Source organism: Podarcis vaucheri, assembly GCF_965113315.1.
Source record: "Podarcis vaucheri genome assembly, chromosome: 4".
Taxonomy (NCBI): Eukaryota; Metazoa; Chordata; class Lepidosauria; order Squamata; family Lacertidae; genus Podarcis; species Podarcis vaucheri.
Genome location: NC_138762.1, coordinates 65,994,027 through 66,013,807, shown reverse-complemented (window position 1 = coordinate 66,013,807; position 19,781 = coordinate 65,994,027). Strand labels below are relative to the sequence as shown.

The 19,781-nt window shown below is 39.7% G+C and overlaps 1 protein-coding gene across 1 annotated transcript in view; it reads left to right on the top strand.

Moving 5' to 3' along the window:
- Nucleotides 1-19,781, top strand: part of POLA1 (DNA polymerase alpha 1, catalytic subunit) — a 186,151-nt gene that overhangs the window by 8,682 nt on the left and 157,688 nt on the right. Inside the window, exons 5-20 of the mRNA XM_082219941.1 lie at nt 1,107-1,222; nt 1,417-1,479; nt 2,684-2,782; nt 3,452-3,650; nt 3,896-4,058; nt 4,328-4,506; nt 7,327-7,439; nt 8,453-8,572; nt 10,386-10,460; nt 11,729-11,867; nt 13,433-13,587; nt 14,125-14,209; nt 15,187-15,248; nt 16,399-16,488; nt 17,931-18,047; nt 19,253-19,428. Coding sequence (XP_082076067.1) covers nt 1,107-1,222; nt 1,417-1,479; nt 2,684-2,782; nt 3,452-3,650; nt 3,896-4,058; nt 4,328-4,506; nt 7,327-7,439; nt 8,453-8,572; nt 10,386-10,460; nt 11,729-11,867; nt 13,433-13,587; nt 14,125-14,209; nt 15,187-15,248; nt 16,399-16,488; nt 17,931-18,047; nt 19,253-19,428 — 1,951 coding nt within the window. The remainder of the gene's footprint in view (nt 1-1,106; nt 1,223-1,416; nt 1,480-2,683; nt 2,783-3,451; nt 3,651-3,895; nt 4,059-4,327; nt 4,507-7,326; nt 7,440-8,452; nt 8,573-10,385; nt 10,461-11,728; nt 11,868-13,432; nt 13,588-14,124; nt 14,210-15,186; nt 15,249-16,398; nt 16,489-17,930; nt 18,048-19,252; nt 19,429-19,781) is intronic.

Genomic DNA, 19,781 nt, shown 5'->3' with positions numbered 1-19,781 from the left:
TGTAAGGTAAGGCTATTATAAGTTAACATTTTTTTAAATAGTGACTTTCATTTCCAAACTAGAAATAACAAAATGAGAATAGTTACCCTGTATAGTTACTAACAGAAGTTAATGTGTGCAACATTCCCACCCCCCTCTTACGTGTAGGTAAGATCAATTTCAAAAGAATAGTTGGGCTGATTTTGTGACAGTTTAACAGCCATTTAAATAACTGAAGTGTGGTTTCACTCTGTCCTCATCAAGTTTCAAGTAAACTGATGAATAATTCTATTTCATCATGACTTTATTATCAACATGTGCCAGGTGGTTTCCTTTGTGTAATTTCAATAATTTGACACATTCTTTATTTTTCGAAGGCTGAGCTGAATATTAAAAGGAGCTAAATTTTCAGCATTAAAAACCCCCACAGGTTTTCAGGTTGAAGTGGGGAATCTTTCTTTTTTTAAAAAAAAACAACCCACGCACCTCTAACAGCTTACCTTTTACTTGCTGATTTACTGCTGTTGGTTTTTCCAAACAATTGCATAGCCCTGTAAATTGGGAAAGGGAGCAAGTATACTAGGTATTCTATAGTAAGGTATTTGCAGTGGATTCAACAGGCAACTATGGCAGCTGATTTAAAACCAGTCTATGTGAAGTCTGCTCAATGTACGGATTGTTTGTGTAACAGTTTACAACATAATCTTTAGTGTGCTACTGCGAGACATCCCTCTTTATACACCTGGTGGTTTCATACAGGGTACATATAAAGCTGCGTATAAACTGCTGCCCATATAGAGCTATCTCCAGGTGGTCTGATCTTTGCTTGGTTATGTAAGACCTCCAGGGCTGCAATTCTGTGCCCACTTAACCTTGGAGTAAGCCCTCTTGAACTCTGTTGGCCTCGTTTCTGAGTAGACAAGCACAAGATTGCGCTGTACATCAGTTTTCAAGCAAACTTGCAGTGTAACTTGCAAGTGACTTACATGCAGCTGCTTGGTCCCTTATGGTTCATTTCTAATAATGGATGATTCAATCTTGAATCTTGATCTGCAGTTGTTATTACTAATAGATTGTGACTTATCAGTAGGATGGTGATATTTAAAGGTACTGTATTAATCTGCTAGGAAGAAGAGACACAACTTCTGCAAATGACAAGAAAAATGTGAAGAAGCCTCTGGTATCAAAACCAAACACTATAAAATCTATGTTTATGGCCAGCACTGGAAAGAAAAGTACCGACGTAAGTTATATTTTAAGCAAAAAAATATGTCTGCTGAATTTAGGCAAATAAAAATATATATGCTGTTGCTCTGTTTGTGTTTTGAAAAAAGCTGCCGTAGAAGGGCAGCACATGATTGCTTAGCTTTCGTTGTAAATGTTGATCCTGTTTTTTCCAATGAGCAGTTTACTTAGCACATGTATCTCCTTTCACAGAAGGCTGTTGACCTGTCTAAGGATGATTTGCTAGGAGACATTTTGCAAGATCTGAATGCTGAGGTACGAATTCATGTGTGTTCTGGGTGTGGTAGAGGAGCAAGGTGTAGAGTTTATGTTTTTAAAATGCTTGGAAGAGAACGAAATATAAACTGGATTAGGGACTGCTATCATATAGTCCATGTAAAGGCATACTAGGGGCCAAAGGATATTGTAGACTTCTCTCTTCACAGACAGAAAATGAGATCTGGTACTGGGGGCGTTTGTTGCAACCACATAAAGCTCCACATTTGTCCCTCCTTCACTGTTGGTGCTCCAGTGATATGGAGAGAAATGGGGCATGCCGGAGCATATGGAGAGTGGCTTTGGGACCTGTTTCCCCACCCATGTGTCAAGTGAGATAACAGACACCAGTCCTATCATGCCTGATTCCCTGCAACTACTCCCCCTTCCCCTGGCCAAGGCTCCCATGGCTTTGGATTTGGTGGTTCCTGTGCCAGATTCTGTCTTCTCACTGCTCATGTTGCTTTGCTCTGGATAGGCAACCTGATAATACTTTAGTACCTGAAAGCAAGTCGTATTTGACCCAAAGTTAGAAAGGACCCAGTGGAATGTGGTTGCCTGTTGCAAACTGTGAGAGGATGGTAGGGCAAGGATACAAACGTACCGTCTTTTCCTGTGTATAAGACACCCCCATTTATAAGACGACCCATGTTTTTTTAAAACCAAAATTGAGAAATTAAGTTGTTTAGCTTTTTTGGGGGGTGGGGGTGGGGGAGTCACTTCTGCCAATCACTCACCGCTCACTGCTACCAGCAGCCCACCCGCCCACTTGCTGCAGCTGCCATTCGCCTGCCCGCCTCGTCACAGCTGCCAGTCGCCTGCTCAATTGCCGCAGCCGCAGCCAATCGCCAGCAGGCCTTGCCGCAACCACCAATCACCCGCCCAATCACTACTGCCAATCTCCTGCTTGCTGCTGCCATTAATCACACGTCCCCCTTCTGCATTCACTATCCGTGTATAAGACGACACCCAATTTTTGCCTAATTTTTTAGAAAAAAGCATTGTCTTATACATGGAAAAATACAATAATAATTAAAATCCTGTACCAGGGTTGCCCTTTCTTCAAGGAACTGGTGACTGTTTGGTGTGGGGAAGGGATATAATGGGTGTGTGCATTTTTATGCGGAACATAGCAAACTCTTATCTTTCTTTTGTAAGTTCTGCTACAGCAGTGACTGATGCCTAATGTTTTCCTCCTTTGTAGCCAGTTCCTTTAGCACCACCACCGGTTGTAGTTCTAAAAAAAAAGAGGCTTTTTGGAACACCGTTGAATCCCTTTTCTGTGCAATCTCAAGTGTCCAAGGTAATATTCCAAAATGGAAATGTTAATCATAAGATTTCTGAGACGTTTATGTGTGTGTTGCTTTAGAACTTCCATATGCTTCTTGATATTTTAAAATCTTAGTTTGATTTGTTGCTGTGCGAACGAACATAAAATCAAAGCTAGCAAAATCAGTATAGTTAATATCAGCTGGAATGGGGAAAAATGCATTTGGCTATCAGTTGTATGGTGGCTTTGTACCCCAAATCTACTTAAATAAACTTAATGTTTCAACTTGCATTCTTTGGAGAGGATATAGTAGTAGAGCACAGTGTTTGAAAGGCCTTGCCTACATCTAGCCCTTTTGAAAATAGGTGTGGGGGTTCCTATTTGAAATACAGATTCTGTGAAGGGCATTGGCTGGAATGAAACTTATGCTTCCCTTCTTCCTCTGGGATGTCTGGGAGAAGAACTTCCCTTTTCACCCAGCCCAGTGATGGAAACTGCATCCTCCCTGCCTATCCTGATCATCTGATGAGCAGGGCGGGGAGGATATTTTTTTCTTCCGTGGTGGTGCTGCTGCCACTGGAGGGAAATTGTAATGAGCGACTGGCAGGCTAATGTTGAAGGCTTGCTAGTCCAGCTGAAGTCCCCAGGCCAGGGGTTTGCCACCCTAATCTGATTTTTAATTAAAATTACTTGTGCTTATAGAGAACGTCTTCTGAGGTGAGAAAACCTGTCACGTCTGTCAAAAAAGAAGTTTCTTCACCAAATTCATCTCATTCTAAGAATTCAGTCTACACAGCTAGATCAGATGTAGTCAAAGAAGAGAGAAGTGAACCTGAAAATGGAATGCAAATGGTTGAAAATGGAGAACAGACAAAAGCTAAACAAGAGGAACCTACTATAGGTAATTGTTATATTTTGGTAATAGTGCTCATCGCCTTGTATTTTCAATGATATTCACCTCTGTGATTGATAGTTTATTTGATGATGTTTGACTTTATTTTATATTGTATTTGTCCATATTAATGTTCTTATAGAAACCTTATTGAAATCGCTGTGTGAAAAGAATAACTGCCAAAATAATTTAAATAAATAAAATCATTGAAATATAGTACATTGAGTCTTAAAGTCTCTGCATAATGCTTACAGAAGATGAACAGGCTATAATGGATTTTGATGACGGGGACTTTGATGAATCTATGGAGGAAGGTGCAGTTGTAGAAGAATCGGTCACAATCCTGAAGGAAGAGGTGAAAACAGAAGATAGACAAATACAGCAAGTGGACCCTGTGAAAACAGGCTCATATTTCTTGTAAGCACTTAAAAAAATCCTTAGAGACTTTTTGTTCTGGTTTCCACTTTTAACTTTCTTCTAAGTTCACTAACAGTATGAAAAGCTTCTCAAGGCTTCATAGAGATGGAGAAATGTTCTCAGAAGATGTTGGTTGACTTGCAGTAATAAACTTAAGAATATCAAAAGCTTTTCTTCAGTGTTCTTCTGAAGAAAAGATGACCCTTTAAAATACTCATTTCACATGTAAAGCTATGCCTTTTTTTTCTTCCTCATGTATTGTATTTCAGAAACTCTCCCATCCCTGATGTTTCTTGTTGGGACAGAATTGATGAAGAAGAAGATGGGCAGCTAGCTTCCGAAATTCAAGTGGATTCCAGTCAGTTGCCCTTAATAAAAGGGGAAGATGGGGAGCAGATCTTCAGGTTCTATTGGCTAGATGCTTATGAAGATCAGTATAATCAACCAGGTATGCATACAGTGGTACCTCGGTTTAAGAACAGCCCTGTTTATGAACTATTCGGTATACGAACTCTGCAAAACCGGAAGTAGTGTTCCGGTTAGCGAACTTTACCTCGATCTACGAATGGAAACCAAACAGTGGAAGGGCACTGGTGGCGGGAGGCCTCATTAGGGAAAGCGCTTCTCGGTTTAAGAACAGCTTTGGTTTAAGAACGGACTTCTAGAACGGATTTAGTTCGAAAACTGAGATACCACTGTACATAAGAAAATTCCTCTTTACTCTTCCTGCCTTCTTTTGACCAAAGTTATAAAGGACCATTTTTCAAAAGGGGCTTACTGTCCACTAGTTTCCTTGAAGCTGAATGTCTGTTATGTCTGAACGTCAAGAAAAACATTTGCTTTGATACTGACTAGGAATAAACCTAGAACTATATATTAGTATCTTCAGGTTTCAAAAGGCTGGCTGAGGCTTCAGTGCTGCAATGTGTTGGAAGACGTAGATTTGCAGTGGAGGGGAGGTGCTTTAACCCTTCAGCCATTTTCCCTGTGCAGCTTTCCCACACATGGTTATGACTATCTTCCGAAGGGCATAAAAGCTAAATGCCATTGCTTGTTTTTAATGGGCTGGATCAGTACTTTTTTCTCCCTTTCTCAGAGGAGCTCTATATCCAGGAGAAGCTCCTGCTGGAGGGAAGGGGTGGCAGAGGGTGGCACAACAGACTGTGGGGTGAAGGAGGTGATTGGTGAAAATTGCCAGGGGGACAGTCCCCTGGGTGGAATTTTACCCATTGATAATCTGGATAGAGCCCAGTAATAAGTAGCCCGATAGCAGCTTGCCCAGTGGGGTAGAGCTGCAGCAATAGCCTCATGGCAGCAGAGTCACTGCAGTTTACTGGAAGGGGTGAGACGGTGGAGGGATCGGGGCTGTGGGGCCATGTGGGTGATGCTGGCTTGCCACCTCTTTGCTCCTACCAGTAAACAGCAGTGATCCCACTGCCAAGTGGCTCCACCCCAGCCATCAAACGGCTCCTTCCCCTGCTCCAGACACACACAGAAGTCCCTGGTAAAGGCTCCCTTTTATCAGAAGTATTTTTTCCCTTTAATTTCTAGGGCTTTACCATAATGTACCTTAATTTGTATGCACATCAGATTCAGGAAGGAGTAAAATGAAGGTTAATGGCTACAGCTTGTTCAGCTCCCCCTCCCAGACGAACATTCATTTAGATCTTGGGCAGGGGATTAAACGCTGAATATACCCAATATTTTTGTGAAAGTAGCTAATGATCACTGAAGTTTGGGTGAAACGGGGGACTAATGGGAAGGGGGCAATCCTATCCCTAAAAACTCTTGTTTAGTGTTTTTACTTTTATCTTGGATTCTGCACGGTGGCTTCTGAATGGTGTATAATTATGAAAAGACTTGTTCCTTGATTATGAAAAGAGATCCTGTCGTCATAACTTTTCAAGGATGAATAATAAAGACTGCACCTGGTTTCAATTAGTAACGTAGAGGAAAATAAATTTTGGCATTACTTTTTGTTTAAAAGAATCATAATCATTATAGCAAATGAGGTATTAACTGTATTATGTGAAGGATTCATATTATACCAGGACGAATAAGAATTTCACACAGTCCCTGCACACCCACCCCATAATGGTTAGAGGGTAAGACTGCAAATGGCTTAATTTCTTAATTTCTTGATTTCATATATCTGATATAAATCACATTAACATCAGCTAGTGGAGATATAGTTTTTGTAACTGCCCTTGCCTTTACTCATTTTTGTTGTGTGGTAGGAATGTTTATTATTCTATGGGAAGAGGGTATGGTGATGCAGCAGAAACTCTTCTGAGCTGTTCACAAGTATTTGCATTTCAGTATTTGTAGCTGCAAGTTGTGAATGCTTGTTTTTATGTATAATAACCGTTGAGACACTTTGCCGTTGAGACACTTTGGACCATTAGTCTTTGAATGTATCGGCCCAGTCATTTTTGCCATCACGAGCTTGCTTTTTTCAGTCATCCTATGATATAATTCACATGCCCCTAGTCCTTTGAATGTGATAGCCATCCTCAGAATGGATTTTCAAACATTTTGGGTAGTTTGCTGCACTTGTACTGACCTGCGGTTGAATGAAGATTGAAATGGGGAGACCAAGATCCACGTTGATTTCATGTAAAACGACATGTGATGTGAATGTACTCACAATATTACGATACCAAGTTATCCCAGACATTTAATGACAGATATCTTCAATACCTATATCTCCTTTGCCTGTATATTGAAGTGTTTTATAGTGACAAATTTAAGTTCGCTGATTTCAGTGGGTCTGCTCTGCATATGGCATGGTCATATACAATCCAGGAAAATGTATAACCTGCTGCTTCCCCCCTCCAGCAGAAATAATCAAAGTGGCTTGCAAAATACAATAATGAAAGAAAATAAAAATATAATATCCAAGCACTAAAACCAGCACTAAATATGAGGAGTACTGTACTAGGAAATAAGGAGGGGGCAAGTAACAGAAGGTATGGGGAGGCGTAGTTTCAAGTTTCTTTTTGAAACAAGGTGGCATTTAATACCTTGCATGCCATCGTGATGTGTGCCTGCATAGTACAAGACTCTTAAAGCAATCACTTGACTGTGGAGTACTGACTTTCAGCAGATGGAGCTGTCAATTAGGGACTACAAATTGGAAATCATTCTGCTCCCATGGGTGAATTAGTGTGTTTATTCAGTAATTCTTAGTATTGCAGCTTTTCCATTAGCAGCTGTGCTAAGCTGTTTTGATTAACGTGCATTGTCTGTCTTTACCTTTTCATTTTAGGAGTGGTATTTCTCTTTGGTAAAGTGTGGATTGAATCGGCACAGTCCTATGTGAGCTGTTGTGTGACAGTAAAAAATATTGAGAGAACTATTTACCTACTCCCACGTGAGTCGGTACGTCCTTTTATGCTGGAGACTTCTCTGTCATAAATTGTCTGTTTATGGAAAGTTATTCAGGCAAAATGCATTATTAGAAATTTATGGAATACTAGTGGCTGGTGCCTGGTGTTGCCTTGGAATTTTTAGAAACCAACAAATACTGTGATTTTTTTAATGGATAGTGTGATGGGTTAGGGTTACGTCATGCCAAAGTCATGTTTTGGTCTACCATCTTGAATCAAAGGGGCATCCAACATCCAAACATCAACAAAGACCACTGCCTCACCTTGGGAGCTCTCAAGCCAAGTTTGTTGATGATCTCTTGAGAGATGGTTGAACTTGTGCCCTGAAAAGGGAGAAGTCATGCCAAAGTGACATATCGGTTAGCCATCTTGATTCAAAATGGTGGTCAGTGGCCCAACACCAACATAAACCACCCCTGCCCCTATTTCGGAAAGCCTTGTGCTGAGTTTGGCAACAATACCCCAAGGTGTGTCCAAATGCACAGAGGATGAACAAATGGAGAAATCATTTTCTGAAATATATAGTAGAAGGTATGAATACCTTTATGTAACATGGGTTGTAATCAGAGATAAGGAAGAGAGTATTTATTAAATGACTTCAGGCAATATTATACAACAAACCAATGAAACTAATAATATTAAATGGGAAGTGGGTTGGTAGTAAAGAGATTTATGTCCCAAGTCACTCTGATTACATGCTTTGGTGCCCAATCTTTACAGTCTATAAGTTTCTAGAAAACCTAAGTTGTGCCACCTCGTTGACTTCAAAATCCATCTCTGCTGTGAAGCCATTGGCTTAGCTTTAATTCCTTACTCTATAACCCCAACTAAAAAGAAGCCAGTGTGTGTGAAACTGTTTTGCTCGCATTTATCCCTTGTTACCCCTCTCTCCTTCCTTTGCCTCCATTTCTTTGGATAGGTACTATCTCTGGCTTAGCCTGTAATTGCTGTATAAATGTTAACCAAGAACAACACATAGCAAATACTAGTTTTTAATCTTTGCAGAAGCGAATTAAGTTATCTTCTGGTGAAGAGACAGAGAATCCTGTGACTATGATGGATGTTTATCAAGAATTTAATGACAGGATTGCAGAGAAACACAAGATCATGAAGTTCAAGTCCAAGGTTGGTCTTAACCTTTTCTCCTTCATGTTTCATTTTTCTAACTGTGAAGGGCGCTCATTTTTCAGGCAGGAGAGAAGTAATAGGGAAGTATAAAAAGGTGCATGATGTCTACACAGGTCATTTTTTCAGCCAGAACTCAGTTCTGGCACCTCTCAGGTGGGTGCCATTGCTAATCTAAGAGAACAAGGGAGGCATTCATGGTGCGTTCCAGTACCTTTCCCCCCAGAAAAATAGCACTAATTAAACTGGTAGTGTATCTTACCTAAACATCTAACATCAGATTGAGGAATCCTTGCTGTTGCAGATGATACTGTCTCATATTTAAACCATGTTCCTTTCTTTAGAAGCAACCACCTACTTACAAATTTACAAATTATCTGCTTTAATATGTTGTTTTAAAAATGAAACCATTATACTTTCAGGGGCTGAGGTTAATGGGTTGGTTCCCAAAACTCATGGTTTTAGCACAGGACTAGGAAACCTACAGCCCTCCAGATGTTTCTGGACCACAATTCCCAGCCATGCTGACTGATGGAGTTGGAGTCCCACAGCATCTGGAGAGCCACAGGTTCCCCACTTGTGGTTCTTAGCACTACACAGATGAGTTTTTTGAGCCTGAACAAATTGTCGGGCTTCCTCTGCTCTTCTGTCTCTTCCCACACAACTGGGAGGAAGCCAAGGTTACTTTCATTTCAAAGAATCTTATCTTACTGGTTGTGAGCCAGGGATTCTGGATTGAAACAAACTAAGCTTGCTTTAAACAAGACAACTTCTTAACCAGTTGTTTGAAACGGGTTTGTTTTGCAAGTAACTATTGTTTGTTTTATAATGGGGTGCTTGTTGCATTGAAAGTCGTCTTAACAGAAGCCCTACTTGTGGGAGTAGGAAACAGCCTGCTCAATCTTGCTGATTCTGAGCTCCATAGGAAAGGCAGCTGTTTGCTAATGTAATTTGTCCAGTTTTTGTATTATGAATTAGCTCCACAAAAACGCATTGGTGTTGCATAATGTGTTCTCTTGCTTAAGCATAATTTGTTTCCAATTTTTGTGTTCTCAAAATGGAAACTGAAATATTTTAAAAAGCAAACAATTATTTTCCTTACCACTGCGTTATCAGGAGTATGCAGGTGGTGACTATTTTGCCCATGTCCAATTGACGCATGGGTCCTTTTGGACTCAGAAGAGGGCGGAACAGCCTTAGGCATGCTCCCCTGGTGCATGCGAGGGCCAGGAATGGAACCTTTGCACAAAATGGATGCCACCTGTATTGCCCAGTGGCTCTTTGCTTTATGGCACAAAGAAGTTGCAATGCTTTTTATGTGTTGAAGTTCTATGAAATCCGTGGTGAGAGATCACCATAATATTTAGTTTTTCATTGTGAGCGTACCTTATAAGCCACCAATTTGTGTTCTGTTGCTTACATAGAACATATGGCAATTCCCCGAAGGCCTTCTTTTATTATACAATATGGGCAAGAAACAATCTATTATCTGAGATAATGGGCCAATTCAAATGTAATAAGATGTCTGAATCCCATTGTAAATATTAGGGAGTTTATTTTAGAAGGAGAATAGATAAATGACTTAAACTCTAACCGTCTACAATATCCAGAGTTTTATTTAAGTTAAATAACTATTTGTATGATTTCTACAACTTGACAATCGGCAGGTTATATTTTAGGAGCAGGGAAAGTTTTTCACATGGTGGTTCTCGCAGTTGAGATTCTGATGTTAAAAGTAAATTTGGTTTTAATGAGAAAACACTTTTACAGTACATCAGTGCCTGATGAATATCTCAATTTGTGTTTTGCATAGAAAGTAGAAAAGAATTATGCTTTTGAGATACCAGATGTTCCTGCAAAATCTGACTACTTAGAAGTTAGATACTCGGTGAGTAAATAGTTCTATGTTGTCTCTCTGAAAGTGACACTCACACTGAGGTTTGCATATCTTTTCAGTGCACATGATTTTTTAAAAGAAAGATTATGAAACCTAAACTCTGATGCTTAATAGAGTTTTTAAAATGGTGTGACTATTGCTCAACTTGCGCTACCTTTAGCCAATGAATATTTCCCAAACTCCTACAGTAAGTAAAGAGGAGCTAGATTTTCTAGTTAATTGCTTTGAGGAAGCATGGGGATGGTGGTCAAAGCTTACTGCTTGCCTTACTGTTGCTCTGAAAACTCAGTACTTCAAGCAATGCATGTTTGGACTGATTTGAAAGCATTTTTAAAGTCCGTGGTTTAATACATATATATCATTTCCCCTTGGTGAACATTAGAATGTACTTCCTCCTGTGTGCTGGAGGCAGCCTGATTTAATGTCTACTATGTCCTGAAATACCTTGATGTTGGGAAAGATTGAGGGCACAAGGAGAAGGGGATGACAGAGGACGAGATGGTTGGACAGTGTTCTCGAATCTACCAGCATGAGTTTGACCAAACTGTGGGAGGCAGTGGAAGACGGGTGCCTGGCGTGCTCTGTTCCATGGGGTCCCGAAGAGTCGGAAACGGCAACAACAATGTCCTGAAACAACAACAATGTCCTGAAACTAGGATGGTTAGGCGATTTCTGTGACAGGTTCAGTGTAGCACAAGTGGGCATTCCCACACGCAATGGAGCTTTTTCTTCCTGCAACCTCTGATGTGCCTGCTATGTTTTCCTCAGAGGGTTGGTGGAGCCTCAAGCTGAGCAGGTTCAGGTGTATGAAAGAGTTCCCTGCAAGGAACTCTCTTGTACAGCCAGACTAAGCAGGATTTCCCCCCCTTCCATCAGGTAATGCGTGGGGAGGGCAATCCTGCTTAGCGCTTACTATTGACAAGCCGCCTGTGCTGCCTCCTTCAGCTTCTGAAATCAGAGGTTGAAAGGAGCAGCAGCATGAAGCGACCTCAAAGAGCAGCACTGGGCGGGAAAAGGCCCTTCCACTGATTGGGAACCATTTCTGCTTCCATGAGCAAGGTGAACAACTGCTGCTCATCAGCTGATGGGTGGGAAAGAGTGTGGTTTCCTCCAGCTAATGAAAAACAGAAGCCCATTTTAAGCTCTCAGTTGTTCCTTTGAAGCCTCACCATTACCCACATATCTATTTTTACAAGTTGGGATATTTAGGAAGACTTGCAACACATAGTAACGGTTCGTTGAAATGCTTCCATTCTCAGGCTGAATACGGTCGGCTTCCTCAAGACCTGAAAGGAGAGACATTTTCTCATGTGTTTGGAACTAACACTTCTAGTCTTGAACTATTCTTGATGGGCAGGAAGATTAAAGGACCAAGCTGGCTGGAAATAAAAGACCCACGTATGAATATTACATGTGGAATATGTTATGGATCCCTTGTATGCATGCACAAATGGAGTGGAGTTGTTCAAAGCAGTGCTTAGCTTGTTTAATGGTTGTCAACTTGAAAAGGGAAATGTTACGAATTTTTTTTTTTAGAATGTGTCAATTTTCAAAGTGAAGAATGCTCCTTCATGCAGTCATTGTCTTGTAAAACTAATTTTATTTTTAATCTTACTACTTTAGACTTGGTTAAATCTATACTAGGTTAAATCTACTTGTGTTCCCCAAATGGCACCTGTTGTTCTGTCATAATTTAGCTGTTGTGTATGTGATAGCTTAATATAAAGGTACAGTGGTGCCCCGCAAGACGAAATTAATTCGTTCCGCAATTTTTGTCGTCTAGCGAATTTTTCGTCTTGCGAAGCACGAAATCCCATAGGAATGCATTGAAAATCAATTAATGCGTTCCTATGGTCAAAAAAAGTCCAAACAAAGCCAAATTTGGTACAACAGCAGTTTATTAACTGCTCTTTAAAGTCACACATACTGTAAAGAGCAGTTCAAAAATTTAAGGGAAAATAAATTAACTTTATAAACAAAACATGTCTTTGTTTTTAGTCAAAGAAAAAAAGTCGCGAGACGTTTTCGTCTTGCGAAGCAAGCCCATAGGGGAAATTCGTCTTGCGAGGCAAATCGCGAACGGAAAAAACTTTCGTCTAGCGAGTTTTTTGTATTGCGAGGCATTCGTCTTGCGGGGCACCACTGTATGGCCACCTTAAAATGGCTCAGGTCCTAGTTCAAGTAAAATAAGTTGTGACTGAGCTGCTATGGACTGATTTTCACATAATCCTTAATCATGAATTAGTGCTACGTGGACTATCATGAACAAGCCTGTGTGCAATGTTGGACTCTCACGTCCCCACCCCGCCCCTGGCCATCTGGGAGGAGGCTTAAAATAAACTGTTTTATTTCAGTGATGGTAAGGCTGCACTCCTCTACCGGGAAGTACATCCTATTGAACTCAATGAGGCTTTTAAGGAGATGGTGCCATCAGTCAAAACGTTATCTGGCTTAGAGTCTAAGCATGTGTGTGGCAAGAAGAATAGGGTTAGGATTAGGGTTGCTTCTGGGTTTAACATGCTTTGGTTAGTGTGTTTCATTTCAGGTAGTAAGACCAAGACCTAGGGGAAATGTAGAATGAAAAAAAATATTTGTTATAACTGTACAGTGGTACCTCGGGTTAAGTACTTAATTCATTCTGGAGGTCTGTTCTTAACCTGAAACTCTTCTTAACCTGAAGCACCACTTTAGCTAATGGGGCCTCCTGCTGCTGCCGCTCCGCTGCTGCACAATTTCTGTTCTCATCCTGAAGCAAAGTTCTTAATCCGAAGTAATATTTCTGGGTTAGCGGAGTCTGTAACCTGAAGCGTATGTAACCTGAAGCGTATGTAACCCGAGGTACCACTGTATTATGCTATGCTTAATCTTAGTGTTGAAATGTTCTATTTGTTGAGAAAAAGTTATAAGTGTAACTATTGTTTAAATATTGGGTATACTTATGTGCATGTTCTGTGTTACCTCAGAGCTCTTGAACCAGCCAGTCAGTTGGTGTAAGGTAGAATTAGTGGCCCAGAAGCCTGACTTGGTCAATGTGGTGAAAGATCTCCCTCCACCGCCTCTTGTGATCATGTCTCTCAGTATGAAGACAGTTCAGAACACAAAGAGTCATCAGAATGAGGTGAGTCATGAACTTTATTATGTACAGGGGGAAACTCCACAATTAAACTAACTAAGGCTTCACAATAGCTATGTGTGCTATTGATTTCAAATCCTATGGATCTGGAAGCATACTTCTGCTAGTGGACTTCAGAATGTGGAGTGAATTGCCCCAACCTGCTTGCAGCATAAGACATGGAGATCTTGCCAGAACTGTAAATGCCCCAAAATTTGTTCTTATACTGTCTCTCTCTCCCCCCCCCCTCTGTAGTTTTACAATAATAATGTGACATGTGATCCAGGCTATTGACGAACTGCTGATGTAGGAGTTTGTTGCATCTTTTCATTAGTATGAGTTGTTCATGTGTTTATCAGACAAGAAAGGGATTATAGCCCTATTAAAACTAGTCAAGTCCTAAATAGAGGCATACGGTTTGATTTGCTAAACTGCTTACTAAATATGTGCTTCATTTAACATATGGACGACACCTTGTTTAAAAAGGTTCACTAAATTCATTAGTGTCATTTTCATTCTCTTTTTAAACTTTTGTCTGTGCAGATTATGGCTATTACATCTTTAGTGCATCACAAATTTTGTGTGGACAAAGCACCACCCGTACCTCCCTTTCAAACTCACTTCAGCGGTAAGTATAAGTAGAACCTCTTTGCGTTTAATTATTTTCTCCCACTTACCACATTGACAGCACAAATGAAAGCTTGAATGTGACTTGGCAGAACATGTGACTTGGCAGAACATGTGACTTGGCAGAACATTGCTTCAACCTTGGAAAGCCACTGTCAGTCAGTGCAGGCAATATTGAGCTACTTGGACCAATTGTCTAACTTCGTATGAGGCAGTCTCCTACGTTCCTATGTCATTCTGCAGTGAAGAGTTTTACAGTTGTGCCTTGGTTGGTGAATGGAATCCGTTCCAGAAGTCCATTTGACTTCCAAAAACCTTTGACAACCAAGGCGCGGCTTCCAATTGGCTGCAGGAGCTTCCTGCACTCAATTGGAAGCCGTGTCGGACATCCGGCTTCTCAAAAAGTTCGCAAACCAGAACACTCACTTCTGGGTTTGCGGCATTTGGGTGCCAAAACGGATGAGTGTGAAGGCGTTCAACAACCAAGGTACGACTGTAGTTTAATATGAGAGTATTTCTACATTTCCACATGTCACAGAAATCTAGGAAGACAACTAAATTAAGTAGCATTGTAGTCATCAAGGTTTGAAAACAATTTTTGTTTTTCAAAATGGTGTCTGTCCTAATTTCCCTGCCCTATGGAAAGTTTCTGTATATTTGAACAACATATGGCCTTGAGATGGGCACTGGACTAGGGATTTGGGTACAGCTTTATAAAACTCAGGTGCCAGGAGTCACTGTTTAAAGCTTCTTCACTGTTTAAAGCTTTTTCATTTCCTTTTCAGGCCCTACGCATGTATGGCAGGCACTATTTCCTCTTGAAGTGAATGAATAATCCCACTATACTATTGAGTGTTGCAAGCCATACATTGTTTTCATGATAAATATTGTTCTAGCCAAAGCACTTACAGCTCATAAAGCCATTTAGCTAAGCTCCATATTGTATATTTCTCATTGACCTGGTTGTTTCCTTTGCAGTTATTTCCAAACCAAATGATTGCATTTTTCCATATGACTTCAAAGAAGTAGTTAAGAAGAAGGTAACTTTGTGTTTCTTGTACATTGGTTTGCGTTCTGTAGTCTCCATCTTTGGAAAAGCTTTGAACATGCACAAAGCTTTCATGCACTTTGGCCTGGTTTGGAAGTAATCTTATCTTGGCTAGCCAAGATATGTACGAGCTTTGTGCCTGATCTCCTTGACTTTGCACCATATTTTCCTCCCCCAGTATCTATGATTGAACATATCCTGGGTTAATCATAATCTTTGGTGACGACCCAAGTGGAAAAGTATGGCTACCAAGTTGGGAACAAACAGAATCTGTAGCCATGATTTGAAATTGCATTAAAATTCTAGGTTATTCCAAATTTGATAACTTTAGTTTCATACTAAAGTTTCATACAGATGTAACAAGAAATTTTGGTTAATTAACACAGAAATATTAAAATCATGGGTGACTGAGGAGGAATAAGTTATTATGAGGACAAAGCTTTCAGATACAAGTGTTGTGCATATTTCTGCTTAATTTTTTTTTAAAAAATATATACTTTATTAATTAAAATTTTCCATACTTGGTACAAATACAACATCCAATATTGCAAACTCTCACAACTGAGACACAATGCATAATGTAAAGTAAAATAAAGCAGGCATAGGCTATGTTATAATCAAACCAGTGATCAGAAATGCTTAGGAATTACATCCACAAGGGTCCTTGCAGAATTGGAGCATATTTCAGCTTAAACTGAGAGATGTTATGAATTGGGTCTTTATGAAATAATAATATTATTATTTATTTCATGTCTTACTGACCGTTCACTGCAAACTCCTAGGGTAGGTTAAAGCCATTTAAAAATACAATTTTAATAACAATTTAAACAGTAAAAACAATTTGCCTCCAAATTGCATCGTAATGGATTAAGGAAAATGTGTAGGAAAAAAATACTATCAGCTTCTCACTAATTTAGCTTTCCTTTTCTATTGTAGTGGGCCAGGAAGGGTTTCTGTATAATCTTTGTATAGTATATAAAGATTTCCAATAAGTTTAAAGAATAATAACAATTCTAAAACTTTGTTATTTGTGCTTAAATGTTCTTGGTTTCATTTAAACATGCATAATTAAGCATAGGATTGATGTGCAAAACTTTTAATTTTTTGAACATTTGGATTATTTAAATTTTGTGTTTATTTAGAATGCTAAAATAGAGATTGCCACAACAGAGAGGACACTACTGGGATTTTTTCTGGCAAAGGTTCATAAAATTGATCCAGATGTTATTGTCGTAAGTGGCTTTTTATATTTGCTTCTGAGATCCTTTTACACATTATTTTTTGCTACGTTACTTTAAGGCGATGGAATGTTGATTAATATTTTAACATAATGTGTTACTAATGGAGACTTACAGCAATGGAGGACTCCAGTGGGGTGGCTGGGAAAGATTTTTAGATGGGGTATTGGCAAATGGCACTGTTTTGACCAAATGAGAAGAGATTTTCAGAAATGAAAGGAAAACTAGGCAACGTTAGTTAGTTAGTTAGTTAGTTAGTTAGTTAGTTAGTTAGTTAAGAGTTGTGGTCTCTTGAGGGTTATCTGCTGGGAGCTCTGTGTTGGTGGTGGATATAGCCAGAGTAATCTGGAATATTGACTGTCTTGCTTCAGTTTCCCCCATAGCTACCTCAGTTCCTAATCTGGTTCAGGGCTATTTAGAGGTAGAACACAGTTTGGTTACTTTCAAATAAGTATATAGACCAATACAGCTACTAAATGTGGGAAGCGGTTGGGAGTAATTTCTTTCTAACTTTACTGTGTTTTCTCCCTCCCTCCCTTCCCCTTCCCCTATGGCAGCCTATTAATTTTATCTCAGATAATTGGGAGAAATTGTACACTTTCAAGACGTGTCAGGGCACCGCATGTTTCTCACCTCTGAATGATAGAAAGTAAGAGGCAGAGAGTGCTGCTGCTGCTAATAATAATAATAATAATAATAATAATAATAATAATAAAAAATTTTATTTATATCCCGCCCTCCCCAACCGAAGCTGGGCTCAGGGTGGCTAACAACAATAAAATAGTGCAACATTCTAAAAACATTTCATTATAAAAATTAATTAAAATCAAATTGATGGCAACCATTAAGCTAAAGTTCTGTGAAGATTGCCAGAGGAGGGAGTCAGGCTGTGCCCTGACCAAAGGCCTGGTGGAACAGCTCTGTCTTGCAGGCCCTGCGGAAAGATGTTGAGTCCTGCAGGGCCCTTGTCTCTTGTGACAGAGCGTTCCACCAGATTGGAGCCACAGCCGAAAAAGCCCTGGCTCTAGTTGAGGCCAGCCTAACCTCTCTGAAGCCTGGGACCTTCAGGATGTTTTTGTTTGAAGACCGTAAGTTCCTCTGTGGGACATACTAGGAGAGGCGGTCCCATAGGTACGAGGGTCTTAATGATGATGCTATGTCTGAAGGGAAAGGACAGAGTAGGCAGGACCTGCGTAGCAGAAACCTAGGAATGATAGGTAGTGGAGTTGAGGACAGACCTAGTGAGAGTGGAGTTGGTGGCATGTGAATGTCTTTTGTGTTGCTTCATTCACATGAGCATTAATAATGTGATACATCAGAGGAAGGACTTCAAATAGTATGGACCCTTGCCATCTCTGTTGTTTTAAGCTGAATACACAAGAGTAGGTATATACTGTATAACTGCTTGGTTTTGTTTCCTTTTCTTTCTTTTTAAGGGACACAATATTTATGGGTTTGATCTGGAACTTCTTCTCCAGAGAATTAACTTCTGCAAAGTTCCACATTGGTCTAAGATAGGTCGACTGAGGAGATCAAACATGCCAAAGCTTGGGGTAAAATGTTGCTTATGTTGCATTGCTGTATTGAATGTGATTAAAAATGAATTATTTTAGTTGCTGTACTTTGAATGCCTTGCTTGATTGTTTTGACTATAGTCATGTATCGTGACAACATTCCAATTTAGATTTTGGTAATGTTGTTAAGAGTCGTATTTCAGCCATGAGACAAAGCTAAGCAAATTTAGTTTACTTGTCTCAACTAGATGGAGTTATTGACAGATTAATGACTAACAGAGGTGTTTTTGTGTATTGTAAATTGTGGGGGAAATGTATGTTGGCTTGACTGGCAAATCATTCCTTTGAGAATAGTTAAGGTTTTCTAGTTCTGCTGTATAAAGCTCTCTACATGTGGCATAGTTAATTGTTATCTACTCAGAAAGGATTTTAACTCAGACTACCCCTCCCCCTTTCACATTGCTACAACATACTCTAGTACTGTGCTGGTAAAGAAACTAACCAGCTCGCTTTTTTCTATAGTTATTGTTTAGGTATTTTAATGCATCTGCATGATGATTGCACTGACTATACCATTAATCTTGGCAAAACCAAATTCTTGTGGCATTGACACTGTTCAGTGGTATATGTGCCAACAGCGTGTGCATATTCTTATACATGTATACATGCGCAGGTGTGCTGTCCCACACACATTATAAGGAATATATATCTCTATTTAACAAGTGTCATTTATTTCCCCAATGTGTTTTGTTTTCACAATATGGAAAATGTTTTTTTACTTGTGGCACCCTATTGAATGAAAGCCTTCTGTTTTCCTTTATCCTGTTACTTTGTGATTTTTTATTTATGCCCTGATTTACGCCCTGGTCTTGATGATGCCCTGGCATTCTTGAACTTTTTTTTAAGAACAGAAAAAGTTCTCATTCAAAATAAGATAGGTAAAGAGCCAACACTGGTGTGGCTTAGATAGGAAAAAAAAAATTCTCTTGTGTTAATGAAGCAGAGACCTATAAAGTCAGAACTATGAATTTGTTAGTTGTAAGTCCCCTCATTGGACGAGCTTTTCTCTCGTGTTTGTGACGATTAAAGTCCTTTGCAACCATTACAAGGTTGTTGAGGTGCATCTGCACACAAGAGAGAAGCAACTTCTGTGTGATGTAAAAACTGTGTTATAATTAGTCCACAACAGAAATATAGCAATGATACAGAATCTGAAGATGTATTTTTCTTTCATGGCAATTAAGGGTCGTAGTGGATTTGCTGAAAAGAATGCAACTTGTGGCAGAATGATTTGTGATGTAGAAATTTCAGCAAAGGAGCTGATTCGTTGCAAAAGTTACCATTTGTCAGAGCTTGTGGGTCAAATTTTGAAAATGGAAAGAGTGGCGATTCCATCTGCAGAGTTACGAAATATGTACAGGTATGCTGCTAAATACATTTCTTGTTATAGCAATCCCATTAGCAATAAGAACATCAGAGCCTACTAGATCAGTTCATCTTGTCCAGCATCCTTTTCTCACAGTGGCCAAGCAGATTGCCTGTTGGAAACACATAAGTAGGATATAAGCCCAAGAGCGCGCTCTCCTGTGGTTTCCAACAACTGGTATTCAGGTTAATTATTGCCTCCCAACTGTGGAGGCAGAGCATAGCTTTAATGGCTGGTGGTCATTGATAACCCTCTGCTCCATGTATTTTTCTAATCCTCTTTTAAAGCCATCTAGGTTGGTGGCCTAGCTAAAACAGTGGTGGAATTTATTCACTTATAGAATAGAG